A 17,001-nucleotide genomic window follows, 5' to 3' on the forward strand; every position below is an offset into this window, starting at 1 on the left:
TGCCATACGCGCTGACCGTCTCTACCCTCTTTGTTCTTCCAATAAGATTGCTTCGAGTTTTCCGTCCCAGTCAAACGTTGGAATTTACCTCGTGTCGTGCGGTCACACTTATCTATGTAGCTTATTTATTCGAATCGGTGGCTGTTTCCAATGGCACCGCGTAAATCGTCGCCGGTGTAATTTCACGTGACATGTTTATGATTTTAGAGATGAAATAGAGACTATTGGATTTTAGTAAGAATGAACTAGGCTAAATGGGACATTGGTTATTCGGAATGCAGTTAGACACAGGTCTGTTTACGAGCGTGCAGGGAGGTCGGATCGAGATTTTTAGTTGACGTAATCATTTGGAAATCAATCAAAGATAAAAGTGAAAGTGCACCTGTCGGTAAAGCTACCTACTTTCTAGATAGGAATAGGAATGGGAATAGTTAGAGGATATCTTCGAATATCTTCGAATATCTTCGAATAAGAAAGGATACCCTCTGCCACTGTAAAATGGCTCGAGAATGGTAGTCGAGTGTATGGGACGGGGTGTTCCAGTTATAACGGCCCTGGGTGCCACGGTGACGGATGTCGGACCGTAAGCCATTACACGGAATAGAGAGCCATTGGTCACTCTGGCGGAACGTAGGTCAAATTGACGAATGGTAATGAGTTCGCCTTGTTAAAGCGACTACGGTTCCGTAGCTTTCGACCCCGACCCTCCGCGTACGGGGTCGTTTCTATTGGAATTAAAGCTCGATAGAAGCCGTGGCCGCACCTGCCGCGGATGCGCCCACCACCAAGGGTTGCACCGAAGATTCATTTGCCGATGCAGAGATTAACGGCTCGAGGAGAAAATAAAAACATTACGATTTTCGAAAAGTTACCAACTGCCTAGGGACGTTTTAATTGCAGTCGCAAGCTTTCTTTCTTCCTCGTGTTTTTATTTTCAAAGTATTATATATATATTTCTCTTCCTTGTTAAACTTGAAGTACGAATATACGAAAGCTATCCACTTGACTATTTTAGAGGAAATAAAAAAAGTTGAACGCGGCATGTTCTTAAGAGGTTGCAGAACCACGTCAAGCTGGTGACCAGGCGTTGGCGATAACCAACGTCCGCTCTCTCTCTCTTTGCCAAAAATATCCTACCAGCAGAGATAGGTAGTACTCGCTGAGCCCGAGCTGACGCGTTTCTCTGTATTAAAACCCTCGAACCAGTCTTGAACCAGTGGCGACACAACGAATAGATATCTATTTTTCACGAAATCTTGTTAACAACAATTTTACTTTGGCGTAAAAATTTCGTGCCGTTGATCGATTTTCTTATTTCTCGTTGACCTGATATTTCACGAAGGTAGTGGCATTCGAATAGGTCGGTATAGCCAAGGTACGTAGAGCAGGTAGCAGTACGGCGAGATCGTTGGAGCCGCAATCCAGTAGGACGTGCCTTGATGCGCCGTGGTGGCTCGAGATACGTGCGCGAAGATGCTACTTCTTCTGTGCAACTAGCCGGGGTAATGCTCGGGACCGGCTTGCCACCGCGGCAAGTGCATCGAGAGCAGGCTGCAACCGCCGCCACGCCGCGCCGCGCCACGGCCCCGAGATAATTTGCCCTCCAGAAAATAACAGGGTGGCGTACGGACGCCCGACGAGCGAACGACCTGCACCGTACCGACCCTCCACCGCGCTTACCTCTATCTACTTGTCCGAGGAAACAACAGCTAGAGTCTAGAGTCTAGAGTCTAGAGTCTAGAGTCTAGAGTCTAGAGTCTAGAGTCTAGAGCGAATGAAAGAGAAACACTCGATATCGCTATTATCTTGCACTTCTTCCCATTCAATCCATCTTTCATGATTATTCTCACTCCAGTCTACTTATTGTTAGTTGAAAAAATCTCTCGAAAATAGTAGACAAATCGAAGGAACTTGAGAGCAAAACGATTCACGATTCCCGATTCCCATGAGCCGTACAATTCACGCCCTACTGAAACAATTATGGACGAAAGGGTCAACTGTTGACACGTGGATTGGACCAGATCGCACAGCTGACCGGAGCAAGTGTCACGCGTCGCGATAGGGTTTCCATAGGAGAAAATCCCCCTGGGAAATTGTTGGGAAATAAAGGAAAACTCGGACAACTGGCCAGGCTCGAGTTTACCCCTAATATTAATTTAATAACGTGGAACGCGAACAATTGACAGGCAATAACAGGCTGGCAATCAGGCGACGTCCGCCCCACTAGTTAAGAACCCTTCCGGTTGGTAGATCTCGAAGAAGCTCGAAGAAGTAGGGTGGTTGGCAACCCTTTCACGGATGTCACTCGAGGCAGCGGCGAGTGCCTTTGCTGCCGCACAATGCTGCTGGTGGTTGTTGTTCTTGTTGATTTCATCGCACGTTCACGACCCTTCGGGAATCGAGAAGGGGTTGGAACGACGTAAGGATTTAAGGGGCGGCCTATTATTCCATGAGAAACCGATGGAATTTCCTTCCTCGAGGGCGACTCTCCCCGCGATGGTGATCACGTACTGCCCGTTGTAAACAGAAAAACGAGAGTCGCATTCGATTTTTAATATTCTCATTTCCTTGTCGGGCGTCGCCTGCTCGCCTTTCATGAAGTGGTCTGCTCCCCTCTGGATATATGGGATCGAGCAACGTTTCGTCCCGTCACTCGAGATTGACAGCCCTCGAGAAGACAGCGACCGAAAAGGGGGACCGAGACTGTTGATACGAGACGGAGAATAGCACGGTGAAGGCGTAAGCGACAAAGAGAAAAGAGATAGGAGAGGTCAGATAGCGAGGCAGAAGAGCGAACGGGCCGGTCTGATAGGAGCCAGAAGCCGGGCGGCCGCGCTTTACTTGGAACCGCTTTATCATCTCCTCTTAATTCGGGACTTGAAATATTTATACCGTCGCGCGTCGGCGGGCGGGGTGACCTCATGACACGCTCTCCGTCGATGCCTGGATATTTTTTCCATGGCCGGTTCCCGCCTGCACTTTTAACCCTCGTCTAGCGTTATAATTGAATAACAAACAACTGGTTATATTCCGCTCGACCTGCGAGCACAGTCGCGATTATTCCACGGGCACGGTGAACATCGCTCACGGCTAAGACAGGCGGCAAGGGGAGACACAGGAGGCTTCCGTTGTCAAACGCATTTAGTTACTACAAACGGGAACTTGAGAGGATACCCTCGGGCCGTGTCGTCGAGACTCGCGGAGCTTAATTACAGCGACGACAAGTCAGATGTAACGAGATGGAATCGAACGAAATAGGTACGTCGCTTCGTAATTCGCCATCTCCAAAGATACTCGCGAAGCTGGTAGAAGAGCAACACAAGGGTGTGAAGGGGAAAAAAGAGTTACTAATGTTGGTCACGAACGCAGAGCGGAATCTTTTCCAGCTGCCAGCCGTCTTTTAGGGACGTATCCACTCGCTCGTAAAATCTTTGTCCGTGAAATTAATAGCATCGCATTTTTCTCCTCGAGTCGAGAGACGCGATTTGTCCAGAAGAAAATTTCTTGGTAAACCTGTGCGAAGTAGTGACAAGTAATCGCTTCGAATCTCGTTAGAAGTTTGTGAAAATAAACGCGTTTAAGAAATTCCTTCCCTTTGAACTTTTGCTGTAGTTGCGAGTTTTTGGCAGACGAATGCCGCCGGAACGTTTAATTAGAAAGACGGGGCTAGCAGCGAGAGAAGAACGGAAAAGGATCAGCCTGGCAGAAAGTTCAAATGTAGGGACATCCAACGAAAGGAATTTACGAGGCAGCCGAGAGGTTCGCGCAATTCTAATAAAATATACCGGCAATTAACTCCCTAAATATTCTCGCTGCGAAACCTCGTGATCTATAGAGGCCCGCGAGCCCAGCTTAAATTACTTTGAATCGCCATTTTTCAGGGGGCCATACGATTGCCTCTGTGACCCCGTTGCCAATTATCGCGCAACTTGACGATTTCGCGTTCGATCTCGTTACCTTTTTTTTTCCTTTTGTCCAACCTTCGCGTTCATCGAAATCCCTGGATTTCGGACACAGTTTACAGTCTGGCAACTCTTCATTACGACCAATGAAATATTTTCTTTCCACGGGACGAGAAAATTCTTGCGTCTTCTGATGTTTGAAATTACATAGAACGTAGACCAGTATCGATCAGATGACTCGACGTATCTCTTCAAGATTCTCTGTTAAGGTCCGAAAGAAGAAGAAAAGGAAAAGGAAGAGCAAGCACAAGCAGGCTAAATTGCTTCCGCCGACTCGTGATCGTCGCGAGGAATTTTACCGAAGATCGCGGCTCTCGCATCGACTGCCTTAATTGCGCCTATTTATGCCCCTTTGCTTCCGCTCGGCTCCGAAAAGTGCTACGTGACGTGTTTGCAAAGAGAAAAGACAAGAGACCGGACGAAAGCGAGAAAGACAGATAGCCCGGCCCGCTAATGCCCTGTGCCCTCAATCAACCGTTCTATCGGCCTCTTCTCTTCTCTTCTCTTCTCTTCCGCGTTTCCTGCCTCTCTTTCTGCCATCCCGACCACCACCACCACCAGCCCCTCGACTCTCACGAGCGTATTGATCTTTGGGGGCGCTTTGATCTACCAAAGGGTCCTAACCCCTGGTCCCTCCGCCCTTTTTCGCAGACACACTCGTTCTCCGACGTTCGTCCACCAAAGTCCTCCTGCGATGCCAGCTTGGCACGTTCAACACCCAAGTTTAACCATCAAGAGTTTCCCAGCTCTTTCCTGTTTGCCATCGACGTCTTCGCCTTCGTCGCGACCAGAAGTGGCCGCGTAATTAGAAAAATGAGTTAGCGCCGTTCGAAGCGGTCTAGTTAGCAGCCCTCCGCTACTACTGCTTCTCTTCATTCTTCGAAACAGAGAAAAGATCTTTGAACTGGAAAGAGGAATTTTAGCTGAGGTGGCGGGTACGGTGAATTTTTTTATTTTTTTTATTTTACTAATTTTACTAATTTTACTAATTTTAGTAATTTTAGTAATTTTAGTAAGTGTAAATGTGAAAATTCATTGAAACATCAGATGATCAGCCTCGAGGAATTAGGTAAATCGTGTGCAAATGGGTAGCCGTGACGTTCTCCGAGACCGCACGGTCTTGGGTCACGCAAAATAGCGGCCAGATATTTGGTTAAATATTAATGACGTCGTTAAAACAACGCATTTGCGGTTCGTTAAGCGAAAGGGGCGCGTACAACGACTGCTCGTTCGAGGGCTAGCTTCCATAGCAATTCGGTTAAAGCACCCTCGCGATACCAACCGCCCGACACGTTCACCTTCTGGGATCCTATGCTTCTTTGCCGCACACCGCTTCCAATTTCACCTCAATTACTGCCTTATAATTACAACTTCCGACCATTACAACTCTTATAATAATAATAAGTTTTATCAATTACAAAATCCTTCTCAACCTTTTTTTCATTATCCTTAAGCTTCTTGAAAAAAGAAGCACCAACGGTCCTCGATAAAAGTAGAGGTTAAAAGTGACGGGAGTTAAGGGTTGAGCAACCCCCCGTAAGAGGCAATCGCGTTAAAAACAGCGGATCGACCCTCGAAAGCAACTGGTCCCGATCGAAGCCGCCACTAAATTCAAAAGCTAATCTCGAGCCGAGAGTCCGCTGGAAACGCCAGATCCCTGGAACAAGAGGGTTGTAGCCAGCGATAAAACTGTTCGCCTCTATGTAAATTCCCTCGTACTGGTGTTGCCTCCACGAGATTCGTCCTTCTGACAAGATTCTGCTTCTTTTACTTCTTTTGAAAAAAAAAAAAAAAAAAAAAAAAGGGACAATGATGGGCGTCCAAGTCCGATAAAGTTGAGCGGAAAGGTGATATTTCAAGGGTGGCCCGCCCCCGGACACGGGCAGCCGCAAGTTCCTTAGGTCGTGGTGAGTAAGTAAGCGAGTGGACTAGTTAGGACGGCGTAGGGACAAGCGGCATAAATTCTCGAAGAACACGAGGGATGACCGAGTTGCACGCAAAGTCCCACGATCCTTTCTCGACCCCCTTCAACCCCTGTCTCTCTTCGTCGATCGTGTCTCAACGTGGCTGCACTTTCTTGTTTTTATCCGACTTGATCGACCTAAGGGTGGTCGAGTCCGAGCCCCGAGTCCCGTTTTCAAAGAGATTCGGGTCTTGATTTACTTTTGTAAAAACTTTGTCATTACAATCCTCCTTGAGTTGTGTAATTAACGAGCGATCTTTTTCTGCAATTAATGTTCCAAGACGTTCGAAACAGTCGAGGAATGTCTCGAAGGGATACTCGAGCACGCAAAGGTCGACAAGGGTGACAGGGCGTTAGAACGTCACAGAGTGGACATTCTCGACACATACCGATCGCTTTCGAAATACCAAGCAGAATCACTCCAGACGTTGTCCTTACCGAATCCTTTGGACAAACATATTTCGAATACCAAGATGTCCTCGAGTTCCACTAAGTTCGTCCTTTCGGTCCTGAGATTGTTCCGTGATCGATCGCATCAGGAAATAGTTTTCTCAAGAAACGTAAATCGCTTCTTTAAAGGGGCTGAAAACGCCTCTAACGACACTTGGGTGTTAAGAACAGACGAGTCTTTAACGTCGCGGTGAATTACAACGATAAATTTGATTCGAGCCAGCCGGTCCGTGACTAGAAGTTATTACGAACAAAAGTAGAACTCGTTTCCACGCTGCCACGCCAGCAGGACTGTCATAGAATAATACGGGAATGCGATTGTAAACGTCAGTCGACGACGTGGCGGTGTTGATCGATGGCCACCCGTCAGTTGGCACCACTTTTAATTAAACCACCCTCAAGATTAGCTCCCCTCTTCTTTTCCTCCTCCTCCTTCTTCTTCTTCTTCCAGGCTCGACTCCTTGTAATTGTTTTAAATCTCACCCCCTGCCCGGACAGACGCTCCCTGCTGGCAGTTTAGCCAAGAAAAAAAACCGCAGCTTGTCAGGGTGACAGATTCGCCGGCTTCACCGGCTTCACCGGCTTCACTGACATTTATAAGCTCGTACAGGCAAACGCTTCAACTGATTTCTCTACTTTCTCTTCTTAATTTGCTAAACTCAGATTTTCCAACGACTCTTCAACACTTTATTTTATCCGTCGGTTCTAATTGAATAAAATAAACCCTCGTTTGTTAACGAGGAACAATTTATGCAACTTGATTAGTAGTCGCACTTATCTCAGTAATGTTTAACCTTTCCTTAATCTTCGCATCTTAGCTCGGCTACCGTTCGTCAAAACTACCATTTTCCCATTCTCCGTTCTGTTACCGTATCCGGTAGAAGTTAGATAACCGTCGGTACCTACCGGCGCGGCGTACCTATCCATAACGTTCGTCGAAACATTGTAACGGGAACGCGAGTCGAGATGTATGGTAATTGTACGTGGCTAACTTACAGACTCGAAATGGCCCCAGGGCGCGAAGTATCATCCAGCTTGTATCACTGGCGCAACATCCGGCCGCAGACACTGACAGCAAATTCGCTAGGTAAAATCATCCCCCTCTCGTTGCCTGCAACCAACACCAGAGACAGAGTTCGAAGTTGTTCGATCGCCTGCCTGCCTGCCTGCTTGCCTTCCAGGGAGAGTTCGTCTGACGCCGACGGTATACCCGTTGGTAAAGTTCATGGAATTTTTCTTACTCGTTAGTCGTTAGAGTGTCAAATGACGATGAGTACGATCGTTTTATTTTTAATTGAAACTTCTTTAGCTTTTGCCACACGATTTCGGCAAGCTTCTCTCAAGTGGTTGAGAAGCTCGCCCCAATCGAGAAACCGTCAATAGCAAAGGACGTTAATCGAAGCAATGCTTTGATCGTGACGCAGCAATGGAGCCAGAGGGATATCTGGTGGTGGTGGTGGTGGTGGTGGTGATCAAAGAAGCGTTAGATAGCAGGGTTTTTCGTGGACGAGGTTGGCTGGTCGAGTGGCGGTGTTTATCGGGTACGTCGAGGACGTTGGCCAGATGCCTGTCCAGTCTATTTTCGTCCGGTTCTCTCGGTTACCTGTCTCGTGTTCCCTCGCGTCCACCGCGCAGCTTCCCAGGGGCTGATCGCGAACAATAAACACGCCTCGTCCCGAATTCCGTGGAATTTCGCTCGGCAATTCGTTCGATACGGCATCGCATCGGCATGGCGGCATGGCACCGAGACGCGCCTGCTGCATGTGCAACGAGCACACTGCTCCCAAGACGCCACTTCCGTGGCCTGCACTCATCGTCAGCATCTTCTCGTTGCCGTTCCTCCAGAATTGTTCGCGGTTTATGCACGTCAAGAAACCGTGCCGCCAATTCGGTGCAGCTACCCAATAGTCTACATAGCGGCAGCAATTTACCCTCTGTAGCAATGTTAACCCAGGCCACCGATGGTCAGACTGGTATTTTTGGGGGAGAATGCGGTTTCCGAATGGTTCTTGTTGTCTAGAGCGATAATTGCTTCAACGTGTTTTCTGCTTAATAAAAATACGCAACATCACCTCGAATAATAAATTTTCAAATTTCATAGAAAAGAAATCTACACTTTAAATCTATAACACACTTTCTGTTCTTGATAACATATAATTAGTCGAACGATCTTCTCTTCAGCTGTTCGCGTTCACGCTGCTAGCCTTTAAAAATTTTAATCTTCTCTTCTCACGATCAATTGCCACGGATCATTTGAAAGGAGCACGCTAAAGCTTCGTTCGTGCAGCGTGAGATTCGAATCTGTCGTAAAAATTAATATTCGGTTGGTCAGTAGCCGGTATACAATGTATCAAACGAGCCAGGTAGCCAACAGGAAGACGGCACTAATAATTTACACGCATGTATCTCGCACGCAACGATCGTCCATTGTTCGCTATTAAATAACTGTAACATTGTTGATGATACGCTTGAATCTATAACCGACACGAAAGCACATCGCTGAATGTATCCAGATAATTGGTCGGTGAAATTATACGTGTCAAAACAACCTTTCGTTTCGTGACGCGAGATTCTGTTGTAGTTTCAAAATAATCCTGCATGTTCGCCTGAAGATTCATTTTATTATTCATTCTGGATATTCCAGATTACATTACATTCGAGGCGCTGGTCATTGGCGTTGACCGTCATCGCAGTAAACGCGTTAAATAACACCGGGCAAGAATGCGTTAAACAACTTTGTTTAAAACTTTCAAACATAAACGAGTAGTCTGTCCAAAGTGACTCACCCCAGGCGAGAAACAATAAACCACTCGCGACTTTCACAAGTTCGACCTAAACACGCTCGAAGAAATTTATATTTCCGTTTGAAAAATGATCGCGGAGAAACAGAAACTCGTGAAAATTGCCTTTAAACCAGAAGAGCTCTTTAACAGGTTCGCGTACGAGTATATCTTTTAAAGGACGAACAGAAGAATTTAGATTTATATAAACATAGCGAGAAGAGAAAGTCTGTGGCTGATGTTATCCAGCATCGGGACCCCTGTAATTTTCGCGTCTCACGTCTTGGCTCGTTTCGCAGCCGGAAATATTAAGTCGAACCGTTTTACTTTGTCATCTCCGGTTCATCCCGACTGTCAACGGGGCTGCATTATGAATGCGAGGCAATTTAAAATTCATTAGAAGGCGCGGGTACAGCGTCTGCACCCCCTATGGGCTGTCGCTTCGTCAGCCGACAAACTCTTCTTCCCCCCCCCCCCCCCCCCCCCCCCCCCGATGGAGGGGATAATTGTTCGTCACTGAACTGCTGCCTCGCGGAATAAGAGATGCCAGCCAATCTGCCCATCCCTGCTTAGTCTCTTGTTTATTTAAATAATGCACGGGGGTGAGCTTGGAAATGGATGACTACAAAGCCCTGAAATCCACTCGCGAGAACAGGGAGAAAGACAGAATCTCGTGACAACCGAGGGAATCCACCTGCCATCTTGAACAACATTTAGCTACCACTTTTCTGCTGCTCGTCGCGTGTTCCGCGCCATGAGGTTCCCTCTTTTTACATGGCTTGCTTTGAAGATCGGTTTCTTCTTTGAATTCTTATCTTCCTTTGAAGCGGTTCGAGCGGTACGTTATTGTGCTGTGGAGAATCAAAAATAGCTTACAGCCAGCGCGTAAATTTCTGTCAGGTTAAACGGGTAATTTATTTCCATTAATCAGGAGTCTATTAAATCGTGTCTCCATGGGGTTAATCGACTTGGACTACACGTTTCGATCCGTAGCGGCGTGAAATTCGAAGCGGAGAGCCGGGCCATCTTCTTGTCGAGCCATTTTACAAGTGTCGTCGTGGCGGCGGGCTAATTTGTCAGTTGTCGAGTTAGCGTCCTCCAGGGGATTCCCCTTTCCGTGGGCCTACCCCATCGGGACGGTAATCAACCGGTGAATATCTAAACTGCAGCTTCGAAACTCGTCTCATCCCTCGAACGTCCACCCCCTTCGTTCTCTCATTTATAAAGAAGAGGCTACCCGAAACGGGAGGTGCGATTGATCCACCCTTGAACCGTGTTTCGCGTCCTCCTCTACTCTATTCTTCGCTCCTACCATCGAGGCATACGAGGTCATGATACAATTTTTATTTCACTTTCTATTATAAAATCGGTCAAAATCAGAAACGACGTCTCGAATTCTCAAGGGTGGGTTTCGAAAAAAGGAGGGACCGAAACGGGTGATTTTAAAGCCAGAAAATTCCTCGCTGGCTTCTAAGTGAATTGAAAATAAAAAAGAAAAAGGTGGTTGGCCGTGTAAATAATGTCCAAGGTTCGAAGGAGGCCGTGGAGGGTGGCTGAGCCAATACTTTTCGCATCGGGATCGCGCAAGGGTTGGGGCAGGATTGTTATTCGTGCGGCGTAGAGGCTCGGTGTCGCTTTCACTAGAGTCGGTTACTGATAAACGAGCGGTTTCACCCCCACGCGCTACCCCCTAAATGTAAACTCACCCTTCTTCCTCGACACGCTTCGAACGGGTGGCAAAATCGTTTTCCAACTTGAACGATTGTCGACGACAGACCCGGGAATTAATCGTCGCGATTCTGATCTGCGGATCGACGACAATGGCCTGTTAATCGTTCTTAACTGGATCGAAATCTATACCTACTATACATATGTAGTTCTCGAGAATTTTATTTTTTATTTTTTAACCTTGTACGAGTTGGCTGCGAACCCCTGTCAGAAAATTCCTTCGAAAGGAAAACGTACGATTTACGAACTCCAGTCTGGAAAAGAAAAGGTCGTACGCGACGACGAATCGCAGGACAAAAGCAGTCGGTGGTACGTGAGCGGCTAAAGGTGGAACGTCACGTTTTCCCGTAGACCTCCGGGGAACGATGTCTCAAACGATCACGGGGGAACCACGGTGGTAACGCACCTGCACGAAATTCCTAGCAACGGAAATAGTATCGACCCCGTAGGACGTGTAGGGGACTTGTGCCGGATCGCGAGGCCTGTGTATAGCCGCATAGCAGCAGGACGATAAGTTTGTCATAGCCAATTTATACAATTGGCATGGCGGCTCCTCCGCTATTTGCCACTGGGGACTCACGAATTTATGGCTAATGTCCCACCCTTCGTTCCTCTTGGACCGGTGAAAAAAAATAACCGCACGGGTTCCGCGAAGGAACGATGGTACGTCGCGAACGCTACCCTCAACGATGCTTCAAGTAGAGAAAGATATTGAAAACGTCCTCCACCCTTCATTTCCGTCAACAACCCTTCACTCTGATTTCAATGTTTAATAAGAAACAACCGATAGGAGGTACTCATCGTCCTTAGAAAAACAAAGGTGACAAAAAATTAATCCCCCTGAAAGTCCGAAGTCAAGGGGGAGAAATAACCTGGATTGATATCAAACGGAAGAGGATGTTTGTTTTGATTGCGCGAAGGACACGTCCCCGAGCAGACGTTCACCCTTCTGTATGATCCCCTTGCGATTGGTATTCAAGCAAGGGTGGATCCCTTGGATTCGTGTAACAGCATCGAGGACATGTGTCACCGCGGACGATAGGTGCCAGTGGCCGGAAATAGCTGTTTAAAATTGCATCGACCGGGCTACCGTTAAAGGCACGTGCGCTTTTTTAATGTCCCGCCGAATGCTTACGATAATGTCCTTTAAGCTTTTATTAACGGTTAGCTGCGGTACGTGGGCCGAATCGCCATGGCCATTCGAATGCGACATCACGAACCGACCGGCGCGGCGCGGCGCGGCGCGGCGCGGCGCCCTCCTCGGATCTCCTCCTGGGAGATCTGATAACACGTAAGACATTTATTTTTCCTGGGAAACAGGAACCGATTCATTTTGCGTGTAATCTTTTTTCGCCAACACTTTTTCACGGCGAACATTTATCAGAAACGAATGTATAATACCTATTTCGATCAATTAAAATACTTCTATTGCTTCCAACTATTTTATTTGATAAAATAAAATTTCGTTACATATTAGGTACATTAGTTTGCACTTAGAATCTGCTGCTTTGAGTTCGACCGCGATAAGTGGGCTTCCATATTTCGTGAATTTCCGACGAAGCAGATGAGCCAGGTGAAGCGGTGTCTGTAGGATTCATTTCTTTCCCCTTAGTTGAGGGGGAATCTGTAAAATCAATTAGCTTCCACATATCAAGTAATAGAAAATAGGTAAGTGCAAGTTAAGTACTTACGTTTAGGTGCTTTACGAATTTTATTCTTCAATTGTCTCCACAGCTTTCTAAACGTCCAAGTATGCTGATAGTATGGATCTGTTATTACAGTCAAATTCATAATTGCTTGAAATAAACATTATTTCCAAGAAATAGTTACCCTAACCTTTCACTGCTACGCGATCTGCATTTTCGAGTAATTGAAAGTATCTCACGATATACCTTTGCCTCAGCATTACTTTATGAAGAATTTAAGGAAATTGGAGGGTTTGGATGATGAAAAATACAGGAATGTAGAGTTTCCTTTTACGGCACCATATTTAAAAATTTAGTAAAATTGCATCGATGTTTCATATGTTCTTTGTTTTTATTATATAGACAGGTTCATAATAGAAATTTTACCGTATTTCTTTTCCGGAAGATGCAGGAAGTTCGAAACTCAAAGATGAATAATTCTTTTACCCAGAAATAAGAGCAGAGTCTTAAAACCGTCAGTCATAGCACGATATATTATTGAATAGCTTCTAAGGAAAGCTTTTTATCGTTAATTATTTTAACGAAACTTGGCGCGGCAGCTGTATGCGCGCATCGCAAATGCAAAACTTGCTCGTTGCAGTGTACTCGTATTCAAGAAATTTTGCTTTACTTCTAAAAAATTCAAAGTTCTTTACTCAGTCGATCCAAGATATGTAGTACATATCTATGTATATAAACGCGTTCCCTGTTATTGAATTATGTAATTTTATGTTGTTGAAGCGAATCCGTAAGCAAGATGTTTGCGAGGCAACGCATACGAGTTTAGTGGTTTCGGATCAATAAGGAGGCAATCGAAAAGAGAAAGAAAACTGTCCATTATGGCATTAAGCTTCGCGGAAGGGTCCCTGGTCTCATGGGGAGAAAAGTTTTGGCAATGATTAACCGGAGTCCAGGCTGTGGCTTCGATGAGTCGATGGAACTCGCGTGGGTCGATTTGCTGGGAATAATTATGTCTCGATGCCAACTTCTTGATGCGAAAGTTACGTCTACCATCGCTTTTCCTAGCATTCTCTCATTATTTCAAGGCAACGTAGTTGCCACTTCTTTTTCTTCGCTGAACCAAGCGACAAAACGTATAGAAAAAGTAGAGAAGCGAGTTAGGAAAAGCAGACAGTCTGATGAACCTGTCAATGAAGATCATTGAGAGGTCAATCGAGACAGAAAATTCAGGAAACGTCGACGATAACAAAATTTACCTAGTGTCACTTGTAGCGTACGATTTTCGCAATTTTTTAATCATGCTAAGGGGACATTTTGGTTCCTTCGAATTGGTACGAGCCATTTTTAACCCTGCGTTTAGGAGAAATTTATCTGGAGGTAAGCCATTTGTCAATGGTATTGCTTAAAATTTCATACAAGGTGATTACAAACCGAGTGTCGTCGAATGGTATCTACTTATGTAAGAAATTTCATTCTTGCAGCGTCGATAAGATATGCAGAAGACAAAGACAAAAAGAAAGCTGACAATGTCTTCTCTTGGTTGAAAGACATCTTCAGATCTGGTGAGAAAATAAAGCCTCCTGTAACCAAATTTCGACTTTATCGCTTCAACCAAATAAATTACAATTTTTTTTTTTTTTTTTTTCTTTTTTTTTCAATAATGTTCAAATTGAACAACGCGTGCGTAAAATAATAACTGTGATCGTGTAGAGCAGTGCTAATGTAACGCTTTGTAGACGATGGAATGCAGGAAGCTCGAAAAGTGAGCATCAGTGGTGGTCCAGTGACAGTGCTCGATTATCCGGAAACCAACGAAGCGAGTTTAATAAACTTGAAATTCGATCAAGGTTCCATCGAGTACAGAAGAAACTTTTATGACCCAAAGAACAACAATATCGATTATGAAAAATCCCAGCGTTTTTCTCCTCGTCACCATCTTCTGGCTTTGTCTGAAAAAATAGACACTTCGATTCGAACAATAATGGGCTGCACTCCCAGGAATACTAAACCACCGATTCGAGAGCCAAACATGCCTGAAAAGCAAGAAAAGAAAGACGAAAAGAAAGAGAAGAAGAAAAAGAAGCCTGTAATACGCATGGAAGGTGGTCTCGGTGATACCGATCAAAACGATCCGACTCTGAAAGCGGAAGGTACCCTTCACGATAACTTGGACATAAACTTACGTCATCAGTGGGGTGTCAGACTTCCAGAAGAGGTTGCAAAGAGTGAAAATATGGAACTTCAGCAGTCAGTGGGTTCTGGTTATCAGGTTCCTGTTTACGACATGAAGAATTTACAATTGACCATGAGTTCTTCCAAGGATTCTGAAAGTATAGACGCGAAAACAGAGGGACAGATGGAAAGAAGAGAAACAACTCCTTTGAATAATGCTAAGCAGCTAGCAAAGAAATCTGAGTCCTCGAAGAACGTGTCTCCAGGTATGATGACCGAGGGAGGCGTTGTTGACGAAGACTACAACATTCCTCCAGGGACACACGTCGACGCGGAGGTGACAGCTTGGAAAGAGTTAGTTCTGAGATCGAAAGTGCCCGTGGATCCTTCGAAAGAACAGTTCATACCAGAGGATGGAAGACAAGCTGAGATGCTGTCTATAAGACCCGAAGCACCGCGACCAAAATTAGACGTGCAGGCTGTGCCTACGTCTTCTTCCAGCGACGAAACAATGAACGAAGAAGAGGATGAAGCAGAATTCTCCTCGGACGATCGCACCAGCTTCAAGCCGGACATTGCTCGTGCCGGAAGTGGTGCCGATGTTCAGAAGTTGGATAGCAAGAAATTGCACACTGGATCGACATGCTTTACGCGAAAAGGTTCTTCTCGAATTCTTGATACAATCGACAATAGTGTAGGTTTTGTCGCCTCGCAGAGGGCGTTAGGTAAGTGACACACGCCGATTTTTATACAACATTGCATGTGTCACTTATCAACCGTCTCTTTGTCAGATTTTTCCACCAGTACTGACAGTGGCTGGGAAAGGAGCGATCAGAGCACCGCGAAGGAGACGGAACCGGTACCCATCGCTGCAGAAGTACAAGCGGAAAGCAGATTTGATCAGAGGTCAAGCGACAACACGGAGCTCGCTGAGAATCCTTCTGACAATCAGGGAGTGAATGTCGAGGGTCGACAGGAGACAACGGCAAACTTTGATCAACAAAGACAGGCAGAGATGGACCAGGACTTCAGAGACAGTTTGAACAGCATTGCTGATAGGGAAATGGACATGGAGATGTCGATGAATAGTGCGCGTGACGAGGATCAAAGTATGCGGGAAAATAGTAGAATGGCGATCGATAGACAGGATCAAAGGCAGGCGGAAAATGAAGGACAATTAAGTTCTCTGTCCGAAGATTTTCAAGCCAGCTTCGATTACGCGAGTACTCCTTACGAGGATGACTTTTATCCTACGTACGAGTCCATGTCTTTGGAAGCTGTGCCAGGTAATGGGATTCTCTAAATCTACCGAGTGTCTTAACAACGTTTGTAGTACGATCACGTGTGCTTTCTTTTAGAAAAATCGATTGTCAAGAAAAGCAAAGAACCTCTACAAAGCACCGCTGCGTCGAGTGACGTTCAAAACGACCAAGGATACGTTAATCCTGCGGATGAAATGGAATACAGAGACGAAGAATACACTTCAGATGGAAACTATATAAGAATACCCGGCGATCCTTACCCATACAGCCCAGAACATTTTAACAAATGGAGCAACAATGAAACCACAAAACCCGGGGAAAAACTGGCCGAGATTCAACCATCGGTTAGAAAACTCCATAACGATGCTCATGTTTCAACGTTGGGTGGGGCACAGGGTAAAGAGGTGCCTAATTAAATTAATTAATTAATCAATATTTGTCAGCTTAATGGAACTTTGTAAATTCTTTGTAAATGAATATTGCTGAAATTTTGTGATGTATTACTTTATACGGATTTTGTATCAATTTTATATCGTTTTGATAGATAATAAAATGGAAATAAACAGTATTGAAAACGAATATCGACTCGAATGTTTGATATACATAAGAATATAATTTTATGAAAAACTGTGTTTCCAAGTGTGTTTTGATTGGAATGTATCTTTTCTGTTGATTATTAAAAACAGATATTCAGGATGCGAAGGAAAATGAGAATCGTGAAAATGATAGTTTGACGGAAATCATACAGCCAGATGATGGTTCAAAAAAGTCTGCTAAAACAAAGGATGATTCTGCGACGCACGGTGAAACCATTGAACCAGACATCGATCGTCCAAGTTTAGGGGTGAACAAAAGCATGGCGCAGCGTTATATTGTAGTTGGTAAGTATTATATTCGTATTTGATATCGAAAACAATGTTAAACATATTTTCTAGCTCCGGGCAGCCTAATTCAAACACCTAAAACCGCGTCAGACGAAAATGAAAAAGAAGATCATACATTGGAAGACATTCATGCCCTGAGAAATGAACAGTTGTC

At 45.3% G+C, this 17,001-nt stretch overlaps 1 protein-coding gene and 1 long non-coding RNA gene across 2 annotated transcripts; one reads left to right on the forward strand and one right to left on the reverse strand.

Annotated features, from left to right (window-relative positions):
* Positions 1-12,319: 12,319 nt before the first annotated feature.
* LOC143305721 (uncharacterized) lies at positions 12,320-12,923 on the reverse strand. The gene is made up of 3 exons (XR_013062853.1): positions 12,720-12,923; positions 12,575-12,652; positions 12,320-12,507 (listed from the first exon to the last, which is right to left on the reverse strand). It is a non-coding gene; the product is annotated as an uncharacterized LOC143305721 (long non-coding RNA).
* A 739-nt stretch (positions 12,924-13,662) lies between these two features.
* On the forward strand, positions 13,663-16,517 carry LOC117611560 (uncharacterized). The gene is made up of 5 exons (XM_034339524.2): positions 13,663-13,906; positions 14,011-14,091; positions 14,266-15,426; positions 15,493-15,987; positions 16,060-16,517. Exons 1-5 carry the CDS (start codon positions 13,708-13,710, stop codon positions 16,377-16,379), a joined length of 2,256 nt encoding a protein of 751 aa, XP_034195415.2. The 5' UTR covers positions 13,663-13,707; the 3' UTR covers positions 16,380-16,517.
* Positions 16,518-17,001: the final 484 nt, after the last annotated feature.

Source organism: Osmia lignaria, chromosome 10 (genome assembly GCF_051020975.1).
Source record: "Osmia lignaria lignaria isolate PbOS001 chromosome 10, iyOsmLign1, whole genome shotgun sequence".
Classification (NCBI taxonomy): domain Eukaryota; kingdom Metazoa; phylum Arthropoda; class Insecta; order Hymenoptera; family Megachilidae; genus Osmia; species Osmia lignaria.